General features: G+C 48.8%; 1 protein-coding gene across 6 annotated transcripts in view; it reads left to right on the forward strand.

Annotated features, from left to right (window-relative positions):
- The window catches only part of CSPP1 (centrosome and spindle pole associated protein 1), a 1,363,238-nt gene that overhangs the window by 1,263,326 nt on the left and 79,529 nt on the right, over positions 1-20,383 (forward strand). For all 6 annotated transcript variants that reach the window (XM_086965839.1, XM_086965840.1, XM_086965843.1 and 3 more), the window contains one exon: positions 15,010-15,116. In XM_086965839.1, the coding sequence (XP_086821965.1) occupies positions 15,010-15,116 (107 nt within the window). The remainder of the gene's footprint in view (positions 1-15,009; positions 15,117-20,383) is intronic.

Raw genomic sequence — 20,383 nt, forward strand, 5'->3', positions numbered from 1 at the left:
ATTGAAAACGCCCGTCTCTCTATTCTCTGCATCTTGGTGAAAGTAATCTGCACCACTAACTGAGTAAAATAACTGTCTATTGTTTCACACGACTCTAGAGATTGACTCTTATTCTAAGGAGCAAAGTTGTCATGTTTATGCGGTTGTTGGAAAACTGAATCCCTTCTTGTCTGTGCCAGGGAAGCTAATCACTTCCTATTCAGTCAAGAAAGTTTCCAGTGACCTCTGAACTAGTTGGTACAAACCCAATTAAGTTTAGCATAGTCAGTAGAGACCTGGAAGACCGCACTTCTATGTCTAAACTGCTGTTTATGTTATTCCAATGCGCAGGGCCTATAGGGAAAATAGGAACTACACTACAATGTGGAAAACCTTACATAGGTATGACGACACGAAAAGTAAAACAAAGAATAAGTGAACATAGGAGCACAATACGCTGCAAAAAGAATATCACCAAACTCACAGAACACTTCCTGACAGCAAATCATACTCCAAATGACATGAGGTGGACAGTCATCGAGCAGGTACAACCCGGTCCAAACTTGCAAAACCGTCTTTTCGAAAAGGATCAAAGATGGATTTATAGATTTTCTACAAATAAGTCGGGTTTAAATGACAATGTTCCTTGGGGTACAGTCCTGAAATGAATACCTGAGAAACATGCTGACGACCTGAAAACAATCTCCTTTTCTGAAAACCCACGGCCTCCGTAGAATGGAGACGCTCACGCGTTGCGATAGCAAAAATCACGTGAACCGAAGGCAGTCCCCGCCCAACCCGGAAGCCCAACTGTTACTTAATCACACACGAGACCGTCCGGCTTCGTAGCAGGGCAGCGGAGGACAAGCATAGGTAACCGGCATTTCCACAATGAAGTAACTGTAAGTAGAATCTCTTCCCTCAACAGGAAGCAATGCTGAAAACGACCCTTTCGCCCTCACGGCGTGACTCAATGGTCTTTTGATAACCAATATTTGCCGTCTAACGAATCCACCCATGTTGTTACAGAAATTGGTTAAGTAGTGGGGATACCCCCTCCCACCCTCCGATGAGGTAGGACTCCAAAACAGTAGTAAGCTAAGCACTTACAACAACCATGTGTCTGAATTTGTCTTTGTTTTATGTCAACTAAGCCCAAGTATGTTGATTGAAATGCAACAGATAAATTATGCACTTTTAACTCCTTATTCGCGATCACCATTAATGTATGGCGAGATAGTGATATCACATCACCTATATAATCAGGACGTATGCCTGAATTAAAAATTAAAAATCGGCAACAATCACGCTGCCGCTGAGCACGCACCTCTTGATATGTTTGCGTGCATCATCCAGACAAATATCCCGCAATGGATATTGTCAGCAAATGAAATTTTCACTTAACAATTCCACAAGATTCCTTATATTTGAGAGTGGTAGTAAGCCTTAAGAGTCGAATGACACAACACTGCACTACGTAACAGGCATGTAACACTGTTCACGTTTGACTGATGTCTGTTTTTATTCTTCTTTCCCACAGGTCTTTTTTCATTGTTTTGGACTCACCCACTGTGGTTAGAGTCTTCTATACCAGATAGTAGATTTTTGCTATTTTGGGTCACAGAGAACTAGGAAAGGGTGTGCCTTTAGGGGGTACATACCTACCAGTTCCCTGACTACACGGTCCTGATGAAAACCTGGTACATCCCAATCACGGTTGAAACATGTAGACCATCACACATATAAGAGATACTCTGGTTCTTAATATACCCACACAGTATCTCGCCTCACTCTTTTTAACATTGTCCAGTTTCTTGTTAATAAAATTTATTTTAAGATAAACCAGGACAATTTTTAAACATTTTTTCTGCACTTACATTCACAACCTGCTCCACTGTAACCCAGGTGTCGTAGCACACCCTAGTGACGTTAGGCCACTAGGGTGGACCCCGATGATGAAGCATGTCACCACTAGGTTGGTGAGTGAGGGTTTTTTAACAAAAGTATAAATCCTTTCCTTTTGTCTGTAGGAGAGTAGGGTCTGCAATCCTATGATCACCCAGATTTTTTGCTTTTGTTTCACTGGTTTACGACTTTCTCTGGCTGTGGGCCTGCTAATCAGACCCACAGCCTGGCTGTTCTCTTTCTAAATTACGACATGTACCCTAGGTGCATTTACCAATTGGTACTGGGCCACCTTATCAGACCCTGTAACTCAGGGCATAGGTGTACCCAGGGCCGCCAGGGGCTGCAGCATGTATTATGCCACCCCTGGCTGGCCTCCTAAATTTGACACAACTGGCTGCATGACAGCTGGGGCGAAGTTGTGTAATCACACTTTGCTTTAGATATAGTAGCCCTATATCTAACCATACAATGGACACCCGAGTTCCTATCAGTCACTCCTATGGCAGGCCTTGACAATCCTGAAGGCAGAGTGCATGGGCTCGTGTGAACTAGGCTCTGGCCCGAGCCGAGCCCGGTTGCAGCTTGCGGAACCAAGACCCAATGGCTGTTCCATGGTAACGCGTACCACATCGGTAACTTCGGTGTCGCGTTATCAAAACATGTCGAGTAAGGTGTCATACGAATCGGGATGCTGCCCTCTCACCAACTCTGGCGACGAGGTTAGCATTCCGCCCTTCTAGAGGGACACGACATGTACGTAACTGTGAACCCCGGTTAAAGTTAACTAAAGCCTCAGCTCCACAAAATGGATGCTGCCACCACAGACACGAGTCTGACCTCCTGCTGCTGGGAGTCCTTCCAGCGAGGAGCGCTTGGACAAAGGGTTTCCTGTCGAGGGCGGTGTTCGCACCGTCCCAGACAGGGTTTGTGTATTCTGGGTAGGTAGGGCTTTTGCGAGAAGGTGACTGCGGAGTGGCACCCCGGTGCTCACTACGCATCTGCCGGTCAGAACCAGTTCCAGGGGCGCCAGCCCTGGCCTGGGGAAAGTCCGGCAGGGGAGAGGGGTGTAACTACCCCCCTTCCTGGTCCCACCCTTAGGGCAGGACCTAGTCATGTACCCACCCCTTTCTTTAGAATAAAGGCCGGAGCGGGGACCCTTCCAAATTAGATCATCTTTGAATCAAGAACTACTTTCTACGAAAGGACACTCAAGACTCTTCTCAAGATTTCTCCCTTGTGACTAAGGAGTAGTCACCCTGCATCAGCGGGCACCATCTAAGAACTCTGCGGTTTGCTGCAAGTCCTTCCTCAAGGATCCGACGGCCCAGCTCAACGAGAACCGGCTTCCCTGGCACCTCTGACCTCTACCCACATCATCAGCTCAGCTGTGATCTGTGGGTGCGACGAGACCTCGAGGGACCGGCCATCATCAGAACCTGCACGCTCTTAACCAGCACGACCATCGAAGCAATTCTCTGGTGAGTGCTCTGGGGTCCGAGAAGCCCCGACCCTGAGCCGCTCCAGCACCGAAGTGCAGTCTCCCAGCATCTCCACGATCTGCGTGGGGCCCTTCTGCTCGCTGCTCAGCACGTTGTCTGGTCACTAGCCGCTGGCTTGTGCCCTTCTGTGACGACATCCGACAACCAACACTGCTGGTCTGGTTGCTCCAGACTGGCCCTTGCTTCCATCTTTGCGAGAAGCACCCCGGACCCTCCTGGTCCACTCAAGACGCCATCTTAGGCCCACCACGTGGCCCTGAGATCTGCCAAGGCTTGTTGCCCCATCCTGGGCCCAGCGACGCCGACAGCATCATCCTTCGTGGGACAGCTCGCACCTCCACCGTGGTCGCCGACAACGCCTCCTGGTCCGTGAGACTGCAGAGCCTAGCGTCGCCCACTCGCCTGGTCGAGGTGACGGCCAACCGGTGCCCTCCTGGTACCCTCTGACTACTGGCTAGTAGTACGAACTTGGTCCCCTCTGCTTTCAGGTATCAACGATCTCTGATCCAGGCTTGGATCTCTACGAACTATTCATCACTGGTCGCCGGCCAGCAACTCTTTTTCTTCCGGCTCCTGGCTCGTCAGCGAAGACCCCGACGCCTGTAAGACTTGTGCAGCCGCAGCCCTCGTGGCTAGGTAACTCGGCATTTCGGTGCCTGCATAGCCTCTTTACTCTAGGGTCCTGAGTCCCTCGCTTCCGACTTGCCTTATCGGGTCCGCCCGAGACCTTAAACTTTCCGTGTCCCCGGACACTTGTTTTAATTGTGCACTTGAAGTATTTTCCTAAGAGATTTGGTTTGTGCTTAGTACCCTGTCCTCATAAAGAGTACAGGGCTGTTGTGATTCTTAATAAATATCCTGTTTATTTTCATAACACTTGTGTGGTGTCCTTTCACTTGGTGTTCAAGGGGTACATGTGTGGTAAACAGCTGGCTTAACACGCCCTCTCGAGTCTTTAGCCTTAGACTGCTCGTATCCACGCTACTAGGATAGCTGGTCTTTAGGTTGACTTACAACCAATCATCATAAGGGTCGTTTGGAACGATACATAGCGGTCGCTAGAATAGCGAACGCTGCATATCGGGCCAACTTCTCACATTGGTGAGCAGCGGTTGGGATTTGAGCTTGCTGTTGTTTTACCACACGTATCCTAAGAATATCTTGTTGAAAGATCACACAAGTACTGTTAGTACATATAACTAAAGCTTAGAATACTCTGAGTTCTACTGAACCAGCCGTTGCAGCTCCTCAAGGCTTAGCACACCTTGGCTGCAACTCTTAGCAAGGGAACAGTAGGTAAACACATAGTGTAGGTAGGTGCATCACTTACACCACACTAGAAACAGTATGTCGGACAAAGGAGGAAACTCTGAGTCTCCCCTTGTGTCAGTTGACCCTCCACAGGTCATCCCTTCGAGATATACTGTGCTGAGCTTCAAGCAGTTACGACAAGTGTCACTCCAGGAAGATCAAGCAGGGGTCTAACCCCACAACGTCCTTTCTGATTGGTCTCTTGGAGACTTATGATGCCAGAAAAGCTGAGACCCGTCCCAGCTCTTCTAATCCAGAAGGAGACATGCCTCCCCTCGAGGGAACCAGAGATGACCCTGACCTAATCCTCCTCGCACACGAGAATGAGAATGTGGAGGAAGATGAGGATGAGGATCTCTCTGGGGATGAGGCAGATAAGGGACAGGTAGAAGTCGTTAGACTAAGCAGGTCCAACTTAAGCAAACATGATAGTGGTACTGGGGGACCCCCAGCGCTACTGTCAGGTCCGCTTAACATTGGGAATGGACGAGCCCGATCTCTGTCGAGAGACTCTGGCAGATCCCTTCAAACCAATGGCTCTCACAACTCTTCTCAAAGAGGGATGACGTCCCCTCAGAGGAGAGTGTACGAAGCTAAGGAAAGGGCAGCTAATCTGAGGATCGAAAGGGAAGAACTTGCCCTGGCCAAAGAAAGGCTTGCCTTTGCTAGAGAGCAACAGTTAAGTGGGGTAGTCCCCACTGGTGGCAGCATTGTACCTAGTAATAGGGAAAGGAGTTTTGATACGAAACACCTTGGTAAGATAGTGCCCCCCTTTAAACAAGGGGACGACATCCACAAATGGATTACTGCTTTGGAGAGGGCCTGCACTGTGCAAGGTGTTCCCCAGAGTCAGTGGGCAGCTATCTTGTGGCTCTCCTTTGAGGGTAAAGGAAGAGACAAGCTCCTCACCACAAGGGTAGAGGATGCCAATAATTACCACGTCTTGAAGAATACACTCGTTGAAGGGTTTGGCCTAACCACTGAGCAGTACAGGGTGCTGTTCAGGGATACCCAGAAAACGCAGTCTCAAGATTGGTCTGACTTTGTCGATTGTGCCACTAAGGCTTTTGAGGGCTGGTTGCTGGGCAGTAAGGTTACTGATTACAAAGGATTGTATAATTTGATGATGAGAGAGCAAATTTTAAACAATTGTCAGAACCAGTTGTTGCATCAGCATCTTGTCGACTCGGATCTGACCTCTCCCCAAGAATTGGGAAAGAAGGCAGACAGATGGGTTCGCACGAGAGTTAAACAGAACCAGGGCCAGAATCAAGGTGGTCAGAAGAAAGCAGACCAGAAGGGTAAAGATTCAAAGGGGGAACAAAATGACCAGAAGTCTTCGACAGGTCCCCAACAACCCAAAGAGGGTGGGGGTCAGGCTCCCCAAAAGAAGAAAGAAGGCCAATCCAAAAGATGGTGCCAGTACTGCAAAAGTAAATCTCACTGGTTTAGTGAGTGCACCAAGAAAGGAGGAGGGCAGACTCCTGCCACTGCAGCCCCTAAGGCACCTGTGCCCCCTAGTACAGTCAGCAGTGGTAGTGCGCCTCCCAAGGGTTTAGTAGGGTTAACCCTGGGTTCTGAGGGGCGTGACAACTTAGTTGGCACACTCACTTAGGCTGTCCTTGTCAGTACAGGGGACGCGGACGTGTCCCCTGACATAAGTCCCAATACTTTGGGCAAATACAGACAGACGCCTTTCATAAATGGAAAGATGGCTCAGGCCTATAGGGACACTTGTGCCAGCGTCACCATGGTGACGCCTAACTTTGTGGACCCTGGACAGATCATGCCAGGTACAGAATTCCTGGTGACCAATGCAAGCAATGTCACTACCAATCACAGTATGGCAATTGTAGCTTTCTCCTGGGGAGGGGTAACTGGCCAAAAGAAGGTTGTAGTTAGTCCAGACCTCCCAGTGGATTGTTTGTTGGGCAATGATTTGGAGTCATCACAATGGTCAGAAGTGGAGCACCGGACTCACATGGAAATGTTAGGTTTGCCAGCACATGTGTTCGCTGTGACCAGGTCACAGGTCAGGAAATGCCCCACTGAACAGGTGCTGGATCCTGGAACAACGGACCAGACACCTCCCAAGAAAAAGAGCAGTAGGGTTAAGGCTGCGCCTTCCCCCTTGCCCCAGGTCGTGGATCAAGTCTCAGAGGAGGCTGACCTACAAGAATTGAGGGAAACTGAGCCTAGGGAGTTCGAACTTGATCAAGTTGAATTCTTGGGTTCAGGGGGACCCTCAAGGGAAGACCTGGGGAAGGACCAGTTAGACTGCCCTTCTCTTGAACCCCTCAGACAGCAGGCTGCTGCTGAGGCTGCTGGGAACGCCACAGGTACCCACAAGGTATACTGGGAAGACGGACTCCTGTACACTGAGTCAAGAGACCCCAAGCCTGGCATGACCAGGAGGCTGGTTGTACCCTTGTCTCAGCGAGGTTTCCTACTTACCTTGGCCCACGAGTTTTCCTTAGCAGGTCACTTAGGCCAGACGAAAACGTGGGACAGGCTTGTCTCGCACTTTCACTGGCCTCACATGAACGAAGATACTAAGGAGTTTTGCCGCTCCTGTGTCACTTGCCAAGCCAGTGGTAAGTCAGGTGGCACGACAAAGGCCCCCCTTATACCAATGCCTGTGGTGGGGGTGCCCTTTGAACGGGTGGGGATCGACATCGTCGGTCCCATGGAACCACCAACAGCATCAGGGCACAAGTTTATACTGGTGGTAGTGGATCATGCCACCAGGTATCCTGAAGCTATTCCCCTTAGGACCACTACAGCACCTGTTGTGGCAAGAGCCCTAGTTGGAGTATTCTCCAGAGTGGGCTTCCCTAAGGAGGTCGTCTCCGACAGAGGTGCAAACTTTATGTCGAGCTACTTGACTGCTATGTGGAAGGAATGTGGTGTCAACTACAAGTTCACTACACCCTATCATCCACAATGCAATGGGCTTGTTGAGAGATTCAACAGGACCCTGAAAGGGATGATTCATGGACTACCGGAAAAGCTTCGGCGTAGATGGGACGTCCTGATCCCCTGCCTCTTGTTCGCCTACAGAGAAGTCCCACAGAAGGGGGTTGGCTACAGCCCTTTTGAACTTTTGTACGGACATCCTGTAAGAGGACCCCTGTGTTTGGTGAAGGAAGGATGGGAGAGACCTCTCAAAAAGCCTGCAGCCAACATAGTGGACTATGTGCTTGGCCTCCGCTCGCGGATGGCTGAATACATGGAGAAGGCATCTGAAAACCTTAAGGCCAGCCAAGAACTCCAAAAAGCTTGGCATGACCAAAAGGCTGTCTTGACTGTTTATCAGCCCGGACAGAAGGTGTGGGTGTTGGAGCCAGTGGCCCCAGCAGCACTCAAGGACAAATGGTCCGGGCCCTACACCATCCTGGAGAAAAAGGGAGAGGTCACCTACCTGGTCGACCTGGGAACTCCCCAGAGCCCCCACAGGGTGCTTCATGTCAACAGGCTCAAGGCATATGTCGACAGGAAGGACATGAGTTTGCTCATGGCCCTAGATGAGGGACAGGAAGAGGAGAGTGACCCTCTCCCCGACCTGCTCACTCAGAATCCTGACGATGGATCGGTAGATGGTGTTGTCTTTTGTGGCAGCCTCTCCGAACATCAACAGAGCGACTGTAAACAGGTTCTTCAGTCGTTCAGACATATGTTTTCTCTAACCCCCAGTCAGACCAATTGGTGCACCCATGAGGTCGACACTGGTGACAGCTTGCCCGTTAAGAGTAAAATCTACCGGCAGCCTGATCACGTTAGAGACTGCATCGAGAGTGAGGTGCAGAAAATGTTGGAGCTGGGAGTCATTGAACCCTCGGACAGCCCTTGGGCTAGTCCCGTAGTTCTAGTGCCGAAACCTCACACCCAGGGCGGTAAGAAAGAGATGAGGTTCTGCGTAGACTACAGGGGTCTCAATGCAGTCACTAAGACTGACGCCCACCCAATACCAAGGGCAGACGAGCTTATCGATAGATTGGCTTCGGCCAACTACTTAAGTACGTTTGACCTGACAGCTGGGTATTGGCAAATCAGGTTAGCTGAGGACGCCAAGCCTAAGACCGCATTTTCAACCCCTGGTGGGCATTATCAGTTCGTGGTGATGCCCTTTGGTCTGAAAAATGCACCTGCCACCTTCCAAAGGTTGGTGAATCAAGTCCTTACTGGGCTGGATGACTTCTGTGCGGCGTATCTTGACGATATTGCTGTCTTTAGCTCCACCTGGGAGGATCACCTGGTCCACCTGCGGAAAGTGTTAGAGGCTCTGCAAGCGGCAGGCCTCACTATCAAGGCCACCAAGTGCCAGATAGGGCAGACACAGGTTGTATACCTGGGCCACCTTGTAGGTGGAGGCCAGGTTCAGCCACTGGAGAGCAAGATACAGTCAATCAGGGACTGGGCTCCTCCAACCACCCAGACTCAGGTTCGAGCTTTCTTGGGCCTGACTGGATACTACCGGAAGTTTGTCAGGAACTATGGTTCCATCGTGACACCATTAAACGAACCGACAAGCAAGAAAATGCCAAAAAAGGTTCAGTGGACAGCGAGCTGTCAAAAAGCATTCGATGACCTAAAGCAGGCCATGTGCACGTCGCCTATCCTCAAGAGTCCGGACTACTCCAAACCATTCATTGTCCAAACAGATGCTTCTGAGTTGGGTGTGGGAGCTGTTCTTTCTCAACTGAATTTTGATGGTCAAGACCAGCCCATTGCTTTTATAAGCAGAAGGCTGACCCCTAGAGAGAAGAATTGGTCAGCTATTGAGAGGGAGGCCTTTGCTGTGGTTTGGGCCCTGAAGAAGCTGAGGCCATACTTGTTTGGCACTCACTTCAAGATTCAGACCGACCATAAGCCCCTCTTGTGGCTAAATCAGATGAAGGGTGAAAACCCCAAACTGCTAAGGTGGTCCATTTCCCTACAGGGGATGGACTTTACAGTGGAACATAGACCTGGTACTGATCATGGCAATGCCGATGGGCTCTCCAGATATTTCCACTTAGAACAAGAAGACTCACCTGGTCAAGGTTAGCTTATTGTTCCGACGTTTGGGGGGGGGTCATGTAGGAGAGTAGGGTCTGCAATCCTATGATCACCCAGATTTTTTGCTTTTGTTTCACTGGTTTACGACTTTCTCTGGCTGTGGGCCTGCTGATCAGACCCACAGCCTGGCTGTTCTCTTTCTAAATTACGACATGTACCCTAGGTGCATTTACCAATTGGTACTGGGCCACCTTATCAGACCCTGTAACTCAGGGCATAGGTGTACCCAGGGCCGCCAGGGGCTGCAGCATGTATTATGCCACCCCTGGCTGGCCTCCTAAATTTGACACAACTGGCTGCATGACAGCTGGGGCGAAGTCGTGTAATCACACTTTGCTTTAGATATAGTAGCCCTATATCTAACCATACAATGGACACCAGAGTTCCTATCAGTCACTCCTATGGCAGGCCTTGACAATCCTGAAGGCAGAGTGCATGGGCTCGTGTGAACTAGGCTCTGGCCCGAGCCGAGCCCGGTTGCAGCTTGCGGAACCAAGACCCAATGGCTGTTCCATGGTAACGCGTACCACATCGGTAACTTCGGTGTCGCGTTATCAAAACATGTCGAGTAAGGTGTCATACGAATCGGGATGCTGCCCTCTCACCAACTCTGGGGACGAGGTTAGCATTCCGCCCTTCTAGAGGGACACGACATGTACGTAACTGTGAACCCCGGTTAAAGTTAACTAAAGCCTCAGCTCCACAAAATGGATGCTGCCACCACAGACACGAGTCTGACCTCCTGCTGCTGGGAGTCCTTCCAGCGAGGAGCGCTTGGACAAAGGGTTTCCTGTCGAGGGCGGTGTTCGCACCGTCCCAGACAGGGTTTGTGTATTCTGGGTAGGTAGGGCTTTTGCGAGAAGGTGACTGCGGAGTGGCACCCCGGTGCTCACTACGCTTCTGCCGGTCAGAACCAGTTCCAGGGGCGCCAGCCCTGGCCTGGGGAAAGTCCGGCAGGGGAGAGGGGTGTAACTACCCCCCTTCCTGGTCCCACCCTTAGGGCAGGACCTAGTCATGTACCCACCCCTTTCTTTAGAATAAAGGCCGGAGCGGGGACCCTTCCAAATTAGATCATCTTTGAATCAAGAACTACTTTCTACGAAAGGACACTCAAGACTCTTCTCAAGATTTCTCCCTTGTGACTAAGGAGTAGTCACCCTGCATCAGCGGGCACCATCTAAGAACTCTGCGGTTTGCTGCAAGTCCTTCCTCAAGGATCCGACGGCCCAGCTCGACGAGAACCGGCTTCCCTGGCACCTCTGACCTCTACCCACGTCATCAGCTCAGCTGTGATCTGTGGGTGCGACGAGACCTCGAGGGACCGGCCATCATCAGAACCTGCACGCTCTTAACCAGCACGACCATCGAAGCAATTCTCTGGTGAGTGCTCTGGGGTCCGAGAAGCCCCGACCCTGAGCCGCTCCAGCACCGAAGTGCAGTCTCCCAGCATCTCCACGATCTGCGTGGGGCCCTTCTGCTCGCTGCTCAGCACGTTGTCTGGTCACTAGCCGCTGGCTTGTGCCCTTCTGTGACGACATCCGACAACCAACACTGCTGGTCTGGTTGCTCCAGACTGGCCCTTGCTTCCATCTTTGCGAGAAGCACCCCGGACCCTCCTGGTCCACTCAAGACGCCATCTTAGGCCCACCACGTGGCCCTGAGATCTGCCAAGGCTTGTTGCCCCATCCTGGGCCCAGCGACGCCGACAGCATCATCCTTCGTGGGACAGCTCGCACCTCCACCGTGGTCGCCGACAACGCCTCCTGGTCCGTGAGACTGCAGAGCCTAGCGTCGCCCACTCGCCTGGTCGAGGTGACGGCCAACCGGTGCCCTCCTGGTACCCTCTGACTACTGGCTAGTAGTACGAACTTGGTCCCCTCTGCTTTCAGGTATCAACGATCTCTGATCCAGGCTTGGATCTCTACGAACTATTCATCACTGGTCGCCGGCCAGCAACTCTTTTTCTTCCGGCTCCTGGCTCGTCAGCGAAGACCCCGACGCCTGTAAGACTTGTGCAGCCGCAGCCCTCGTGGCTAGGTAACTCGGCATTTCGGTGCCTGCATAGCCTCTTTACTCTAGGGTCCTGAGTCCCTCGCTTCCGACTTGCCTTATCGGGTCCGCCCGAGACCTTAAACTTTCCGTGTCCCCGGACACTTGTTTTAATTGTGCACTTGAAGTATTTTCCTAAGAGATTTGGTTTGTGCTTAGTACCCTGTCCTCATAAAGAGTACAGGGCTGTTGTGATTCTTAATAAATATCCTGTTTATTTTCATAACACTTGTGTGGTGTCCTTTCACTTGGTGTTCAAGGGGTACATGTGTGGTAAACAGCTGGCTTAACACGCCCTCTCGAGTCTTTAGCCTTAGACTGCTCGTATCCACGCTACTAGGATAGCTGGTCTTTAGGTTGACTTACAACCAATCATCATAAGGGTCGTTTGGAACGATACATAGCGGTCGCTAGAATAGCGAACGCTGCATATCGGGCCAACTTCTCACATTGTCATCCTATCACCACATTAGGAATCTCATTCTGACTTTCCCATGATGGTACTCCTCTTTGTTTTTCTAGTTCTTCCACAGGGGAACAGGAGTACACTCCGTTCACCTTCAGTGAACACGATCCCTTGCTCTCTCCTTTGTTAGCACTTGTTTCTCACTTTGGCTTCATACTGCCCGGTCGGGCACTCTTATGCTTCTTGCGTAAGCCACTTTAAGGTCTCTATGGCCGTTTACATGCTCAGCGATTTGGAATTGATGCTAATTGCCCCTAATTACCCTTTTTTGGGGATTGTGTGGGCACTTGGCATGTTTCCTGTCCCGCCGACTATTCCCAACGCATTGCTCAGGTGCTAGCTCTTGCCTTTGGGCTTTTGAACCAGATCCTTCGGCTTCCTTTGATAGGTTAGTCTGTTAGGCTCTGGTTGCATCGCTGCAAGTTCATTTCGAGCTGGGGTCGGTGTACTCATTGTGTGCCATTAAGTGGAGAGTGGTCATTTCTCTTTCTTTCTTTGCTCTGATACAGGGCTCATGCCGTTCTACCTGTCATTTTTATACGGGTATGGTGTAGCGCCATTCTGGCATTTTTAGGATATCTTCTATCCTGTTATTTCTGCTCCTCAAGCTGCTTGGAGTTGCTGTCTGGCTGCTCCGCCAAACCTTCCCCCTTTATCCGTAACTCTGTTGCCGGATCAGATGCTTGGCGCTTTCTGTTGTACTGTTGCAGACCCACCTCCCATTTGGGGTCTGGCTGTGGTATCTATTCTAAGTTAAGGAATCTGCGGCTAGATGTCTCTATCAGATTGTATCTGGTAGAGACGTTATCTAGCCGCAGATTCCTTAACGCCTCCCCGTTCTGCGAGGACCTTTTCTAGTGGTGTTCCCCACTGGCCTCTTCAGTTGCCATTGGGTTCTCTCAAGGGGGTTCAGATTGTTGCGCTCCCCTGATTGTTTCCATATACGGTTACCTTCTGCTGAGGGGATTCTTACCTGTGATATGGTGCCTTTTGATTCACAAGGAGATTCGTTTTCCTCTCCAGTTACCTTCCCTTCCTTCCGTCTTCTCTACTAACCTGGGGTCCTGGTCTCCTCGTGGTCATCCTCTTTGAGGGTCGGTTGTGCTCTGGTCCCAACCTCCTTTATTAGAGGGAAAAGGCCAGTCTTTTCATACCCTCCTACAGTGGGCTGTTGTTCTTTCTGTGTTCCGTTCTTACTAGCCGGCACAGTTCTACATGACACTATCAGTCTATTTCTGTCTGTTGAGATAGTCTTCCCTGTTGCATTTGTTGAAGAGTCTTCGCTTAGCTTGCGGGGCTCTTTCTCACAGTTTCCACTCATAAGTAGGCAGTCTAATTCTGTCTTTTACGATTGTGTCTTCCACCATCCTCCTTTATGCACGGATTTTCATCCATTGCACACTGTTCCCATACTTTCACAGTTTTTTGTTGGTGGCTCCAAGTTGTGCCGCTGAAAAGTTTCTCTGAAGAAAACTGACATCAGCACGCCGGGAGGGACTTATAGCACCTCGTTGACGTCATGTACGCGGACGACGTCAGGGCGGGGTCGTATAGCGCCGTCCCCCGGCACGCAGAGGTGCTGCTGCAAAAAAATTCCGGATCCAGTCTGACGCCTGGGGATATTCTAAGTTAAGGAATCTACGGCTAGACAACGTCTCTACCAGATGCATTGTTACCGAAGGTAAGTAACTCATACTGCCGGTACAGACCCCGAAAGTCATGACAGCACAGGGATTGGCTAGACATAGTTGTAGTTGTTGGGCCCATGAGAGGCGAAATGCTAATAAGGGTAGATACCCCCACAGAACACAACGAGAAGACACCACATGGAAAAACTGAAAGATTGAGAGCGGCAGTGCGCTAAGGGATACAACAAATGTATCTACCCAAGAAGATCATCGCAATGTACTTTAACAAATTAATTTTTATGGTAATGTAACTGTATGTGATTAGTAATGCTGCATACTCTTCATGGATACAGAGTGCACATGAGGAGGGCTACTGTAATGCTTGTATTATGCAAAATGAAAACTACAATTATAACATCTGAAGAAAAAAAGATTTCAAAATGTTTTATGATTCTTTTTCAACTATACACACAATTTAAATAACAATCCAGAACTTCTCACTGGCTTCTATTCGTGGTCTCTTGCCATGCATATGGCAGCAGTTAGCCTATTGAGCCACTCAGTGAATTTTCTTTTCATTTCCAAAATCTGATTAAGAGGTCTTAGAGCCTATGTCACCTCTACGTCAACAGGCGAGCTCGATAGAGATGATAAGTGAACCAAAAAGCAGTGACCTGACTTGATCTTCTTAACTGTAATATGGAAACACCTTTAAAATTGGCAGGTTGTAGATGCTTTGGCTCGCTCCTTAAGATTGGCAGTGTTACCTGGCACACCTGGGTAAAGTTAGCTTTGTCTTCTGTGTCAATTTCACTGGGTGACAGGCAAGCACTAGGACAGAAACCTCCAACGCAGTCTCACTTTAATGTTTCATTTTCATACTCTTTTACCCTCTTGCTGGTCAAAGTAATTTCTCTTCTTTCTACTAATGAAGGAATTCTTCCTTATAAATGTAGTACTTTGCAGATCGCAAATGTATTGTTTCTCGCACAGTGTTTGTTGCCTGCTCAATGAAATGAACCATGAATCAGTGCAGTAAAATTATATTAATTTGAGGCTTTTTTTAATGTATAACATTTTAAGGTCTTTTTTCTATTTGAAAATAATTTAGGTGAAAATGGAGAAGCTTACCCTGTGTTAGCAGAACCTTACATACGTTCTCAGTTGCCACCATCTGCCAGGGAGAGAAGGAAATACAAAAGAAACATTGACAATGATGTACGTATATATGGCGTTTACTGACGTATTTCTTAGTTTGAAAGTTGACTCTCTTTTCTGTCTGTGTTTTCTTTTGTTCCTGTTTGTTAAGCATATCATTTTTAGTTGCTTTTTACTTTGCTCCATTGCATACAACTGTGTATTCTTACTTTAATATATTTTAGTAAAGGTTTTCTAATGGAAACTTCTACCTGCAGATTCCTCACTTTTTTAATCTTCTTCAGTCTCTCTAGTCAACATACTGGATCAGGTGTGGGAATAACCATTCTGTGCAGATTAAGTGGCGCTTCAGTACTGGGTGCACCCAGATGTGACATCAGAGTCATATAAGGCAGCATTTTGGCGCACTGATTGCTGTTCATTTTTTCCTATACCATTCGACATAGATCCAAAGTTGGTCTCTCCAGAAACAGTACAGTCAAAAATTATCTATTGCACTTTTTTTTGGCAAGTCTTTAAAAATGTCAGGATTTACACCATGTTGATCCCATCACAAGCAGATATTGTTTCTGGAAGCACACATCACCTGTCTGCCTGGTGCCTGGAGCCCAAGCACAACTTTAAGTAGTGCAAAAAGCTTGAACTCTTTTAGTCTAAGGGCTATCAAGGCGTGTGAGATGACACACTTTATGATATAGACCTGAGAAAACTGGAGTTAGTAGAAATCCCAGCAGAGGTTCCTCTTTACAGCCCTGCTCCTCCACTGGGATTGGCTCCAAACAGACCTCCACAGTGCCAGCTCCTGTGCCTGAACCTTCGACACCGCAGTTACTCAAATTCCGTATGCCGTGCTTGGATCCAACAGCGTGCCTCAGTGCAATGTACAACAGATTTGCAAAGGCGGTGATGCCGTGCCAAGCCCCTTTGAGCTCTGGGGTTACAGCACAGCTTCCAATGACCATGCCATTTTGATCAATGCCATCCGGTACCAGAACTTCATATCCGGCACTTCTGCCCTACTTTTATCCCGGTCTCAGGTTCTCGGTGCCGTAGCTACCTACATGGCCACCGCGGCCACAAACACCACTGCCTCCATCTCAACCAGTAGCTCCAGATACTCAGTCACCAGCGCCGCAGACCGACGTCAAACCCTTGCTTCACTCCCATAGAGAGGCACAAGGCTGCTGGAAGAGCAAGCACACTTTCATGAAATATCTGGTATGGACTATGTGGATGCCCTACAAAATGTTGAAGGCCTATCATCAGCTGATGGCCTGGACACTTCGCCTGAATTGGCCATGGAGGTCCCTGCTGGACCACCCACACTTGAGGTGATGTCTCTCAATAAAATTATGTTGAAGGCTTCAGAGACTTTGGATTTACAGTTGCCAAGTTATGTTATATTGATTTGTATAGTGCACTAATCACCTTAGAAGGTATCCAGGCATTTGGGCAATGTGTGTAGGCGTGCGGTTCCAAGGTGCTAATATGAAGAGCCAGGTCCTCAGTTTCTTGCAGAACTCAATAAGTGAGGAGGAGGCTCTGATGTCTTGAGGAGGTTGTTTCATGTCTTGGATGCAATGACCTCTATTTATGCTTTTGTTGGAAGCGGGGCATGTGTGCAAGTGAGAGTGAGGCAGAGTGCAGGTGTCTGGAAGTTTGGTGACAGTGTATGCAGCTGTTCAGGTATTCTTGTCCTATGTTGTGTAGGGCTTTGTATGTGTGCATGAGAAGTTTGAATTGGCTGCTCTTGTGTATGGGGAGCTAGGGTAGCATCCTGACGTGCGGTGTGATGTGGGTGCGGTCTGGTAGGTCAAGTATGAGTCTTGCGGCTGCGTTCTGGATGATCTGGAGCCTGTGTAGGAGTTGTTTGGAGATTCCGGCATAGAAAGTGTTGCCGTATTCCAGCCTGCTGGTGATAAGGGCTTGTGTGATAGTCCGTCTGGTTTTCTGAGGTAACTATTTGAAGATCTTTCACAGCATGCGTAGAATGTGGAAGCAGGTGGTGCACACTGTGTTCACTAGCTTGTTATCTAGGTTGATCCTTAGATTTCATTTGTGGTCTGTGGGTGTTGTTCCTAGCTCATACAGCCACCAGGTGGAATCCCATGTTGGTGGGGTCTTGTCGGATTGAGCTTCAGACAGTTGTTTCGTATCCTGTCAGCTACCATGGTCATGCAGTTGGTTCTGGTGATGTTTGTCTTGTCCGTCAGGAAGAGGATGAGTTGGGTGTCATCGGCTTAGATGACGGTTATATCTTATGATCAAATGATGTTGGCGAGCATTGTCATATATGTTGAAATGAGGGGTCAGAGGGACAGTCCCTGTGGGACACCACATATCAGTTTCTTAGTCTGGTGTGAAGGGTGGCAGCCTGACCCTTTGGATTCTTCCTGTGAGGAAGAAACAGATCCATTTAACAATGGATCCTTGTATGCCTATCTCGTGAAGTCTTCTGATGAGTGTGTTGTGGGAGACCGTGTTGAAGGTCGTGGAGAGGTTGAGCAGCATGACGCCGCTGGTTTTCCTTGGTCCAAGATGTTTCGAATGTTGTTGGTGGCTGCGATAGTGCTATTTTGGGAGATGAGTCTGAAGTTGCTTAGTTGATTAGAGTCCTCTGTAGGCTTCTTGAGTAGGGCATGGATTTCTGCAGGTTTCCATTCATCTAGAAAAAGGGTAGATGTGATAGAGGTGTTGATGATGTGGGTCAGGGTGTTGCTGATTGGTGAAGTCCCCAGGTTGTAGATGTGGTGGGGGCATGAGTGAGTTGGGGCCCTTGAGTGGTTATTTTGCATGATTGCCGTTGTCGTTTCTGGTGAGGGTTGTCCAATGGGTCAGGTTGCCATCTTGGTTGGTGGTGGGTAGGTTAGCAATGAGTTCTCTGGAGTTGGGTTGGTGTGTGAACTTGCTGTAGATATTTGCTATTTTGCTGTGGAAGAAATTGGATAGGTTGTTGCAGAGTTGTTGGGAGCAGTGGCCGCAGCCACTGTACGGTGGGGGGAGGAGGAACTGCATGATATAAATATAAATAAACGTACTAACCCTCTTCGCCCCTGCTGCAGGTCTATCCTTAGTCCACGCAGTGCTCCAGAAGCACCCAGTCTCCCTCACTCTCCCAGCCAATCACAACGCTGCATCGTTGTGATTGGTCATAGCGTCAGAAACGCCTGATCAGGCAGTAACTGGGAGGCTGGGCATGTTCTCCACTGTGCTGTGCAACACAGACATGCACACTTGGCATGTTCTCCACTAGGCTGTTTGGACAGCCCCAGAGGGCTGACTAAGTCGTCATACACACCTAGGGAGGAAAGCCTAACCCCGCCCAACCTGGCTGGAGTGGGACTCCCGCAAAGAAAAATAAAATGATAACTTCTTGTTATTATCATTTTATTTTTATTTTGCAGTGCTCAGCGAGTAGTGGGGAGCCGCTCCTCCGCCTCAGCGGAGGAGCCGCCACTGTTTGTAAGGCAGAAATGTTGTTAACAGTGGCTTAAGGCGAAGGATAATAATTGACGATCGAGAAGAGCTCCTTGCTGCTGTTGGAGCTTCTTTGAAAGCGGTCCACAAGTGTATTTTTTCTTGGAGTCTCTGATTTGCTACTGATGGCGCCTGAGTACAGCCTTGTTGGTAGTTCTGCCGGTGGGGGTCATGGAGGCTCTCCATTTCCTTTCTGGCTGTGTATAGTGTAGTTTGGTGTCTCGGAGGTCTATGTACCAACTGCCCTGCTGGTTTGAGCTACTATGCTTTTAGGTTTGATGGGTGAGAGGGAGTCTGCAAAGTTCTTGATCGGGATTTTGATGTCCTTGTTGAGGTTGTCTGTGGGGGTAGGCGGATCAGTGCTGAGGGAACTGAGCCAGTCTGCTTTTGTGATTTTGCTCCAGCTGCAGCTTGGAGTGCTGAACATGGTAGGGGTGTTGACCTGAGGTTTCAATAAGAAAGTGTCTATGAGCTGTGATGGAGTTGTATTTGATGCTGTTGCTTGTAGTGAAGATGGGGTCAGGTGTGTGTTGGTTCTGTGACAATCTGGGTGAGTCCGATGTTGCTCAAGCTTTCGAGGAGTGCTGTGGGGCAGGGGTCATTTTGGTCTTCCAGGTGAAAGTTGAAGTCACCGAAGAGAATTTAGGCTCTGGAATCAATGGTAAGCAGTGCAACAAAGTTTCTCTGGACAGCCCTTTGTCTAAAAAGGCTAAAACAAGTTTGAGGTTGTCTCGCCAAAAGTATAGACGAAAGAGAAAGTTAGGATTCTGAGATTCATTTTGTTTATAAAAGGGATGTCCTCGAATGACCAAATTATATCTTCTGATTACCATCTAAATCATCTGAGAGCGGGTCTAAGTCATTTGAAAGAACGTGTTTAGGCCACTGTAGACTGGTTTTTCTTGTACCTAACATAATGACGCCAGGACGCTCTTGGGCATAAGTGCGCTTTATAAGCTCATAAATAAATAAATAAATAAATAAATGTGATTAATGATATACTGCTAGAAGAATTGGATTTTAGCTGAATATAAATCATAGAATTTTCTTTTAAATCTTTTCTGAACTCCTTCCTTCTTCATGTGAGCACTCACTTTTGCACTTTCTTCACTGCACCTTGCAGTTTTTCTTTAGTTCTTCAACTGTTTTTATATACAATGTAAATAAATTGTTTAAATTTAATGGCCTAAGATTAATTCTTCTTTTTTTAAAAATTGTTTTGGGTACTGAATATTTGCATACGCATTTGGCTGTTGTGTTTTTATCTCCTTTTTCATTGCAGGATTCAATCCTACAACAAAAAAACTGTGATTCATTTATTGATTTTGACTAAGTTATGTCTAGGACCACCTTGTTTTTCTATACTAATTAATACCCAGGTCCTTCGACTTCTGTTGGGTTGACCCCATTAATTCAATGGTTCAGTGTCCAGAGGAAGCCCGGACGGTGCTCTCCCAAGCTTTTGCTGAGGGGAGAGACTCCGCCAAGTTCACAATTCGTTGTGGCCTTGACACAGCCAACTCGCTGGGCAGGGCGATTTCCTGGCTGAGGACAACTGGCTTTTCCGGGGATGTCCAGAATACTTTGATGAACATGCCGTTTGATGCCACTCGCCTTTTTGGCAACAAGGCAGATAGTGCGTTGGAGCGTTTTAAGGACTCTCGGGCTACGGCCAAGTCCTTCAATCTTTCGGCCACGCGCAGTCCTTCCGCTTCTGCTTTTCGCTCCTTTCGTGGCCAAGGAAGGGGCGCCCAAATACGTTAGTTTCAGAGCAACAGGCCTATGCAGCAACAGTCTCAGCGCAGCCGCGTACGTAGTACCCTGAGAGGTGAGTCTCGGGGCCAGCGGGC

The sequence above is a fragment of the Lissotriton vulgaris genome, chromosome 4_1, assembly GCF_964263255.1.
Source record: "Lissotriton vulgaris chromosome 4_1, aLisVul1.2, whole genome shotgun sequence".
NCBI lineage: Eukaryota > Metazoa > Chordata > Amphibia > Caudata > Salamandridae > Lissotriton > Lissotriton vulgaris.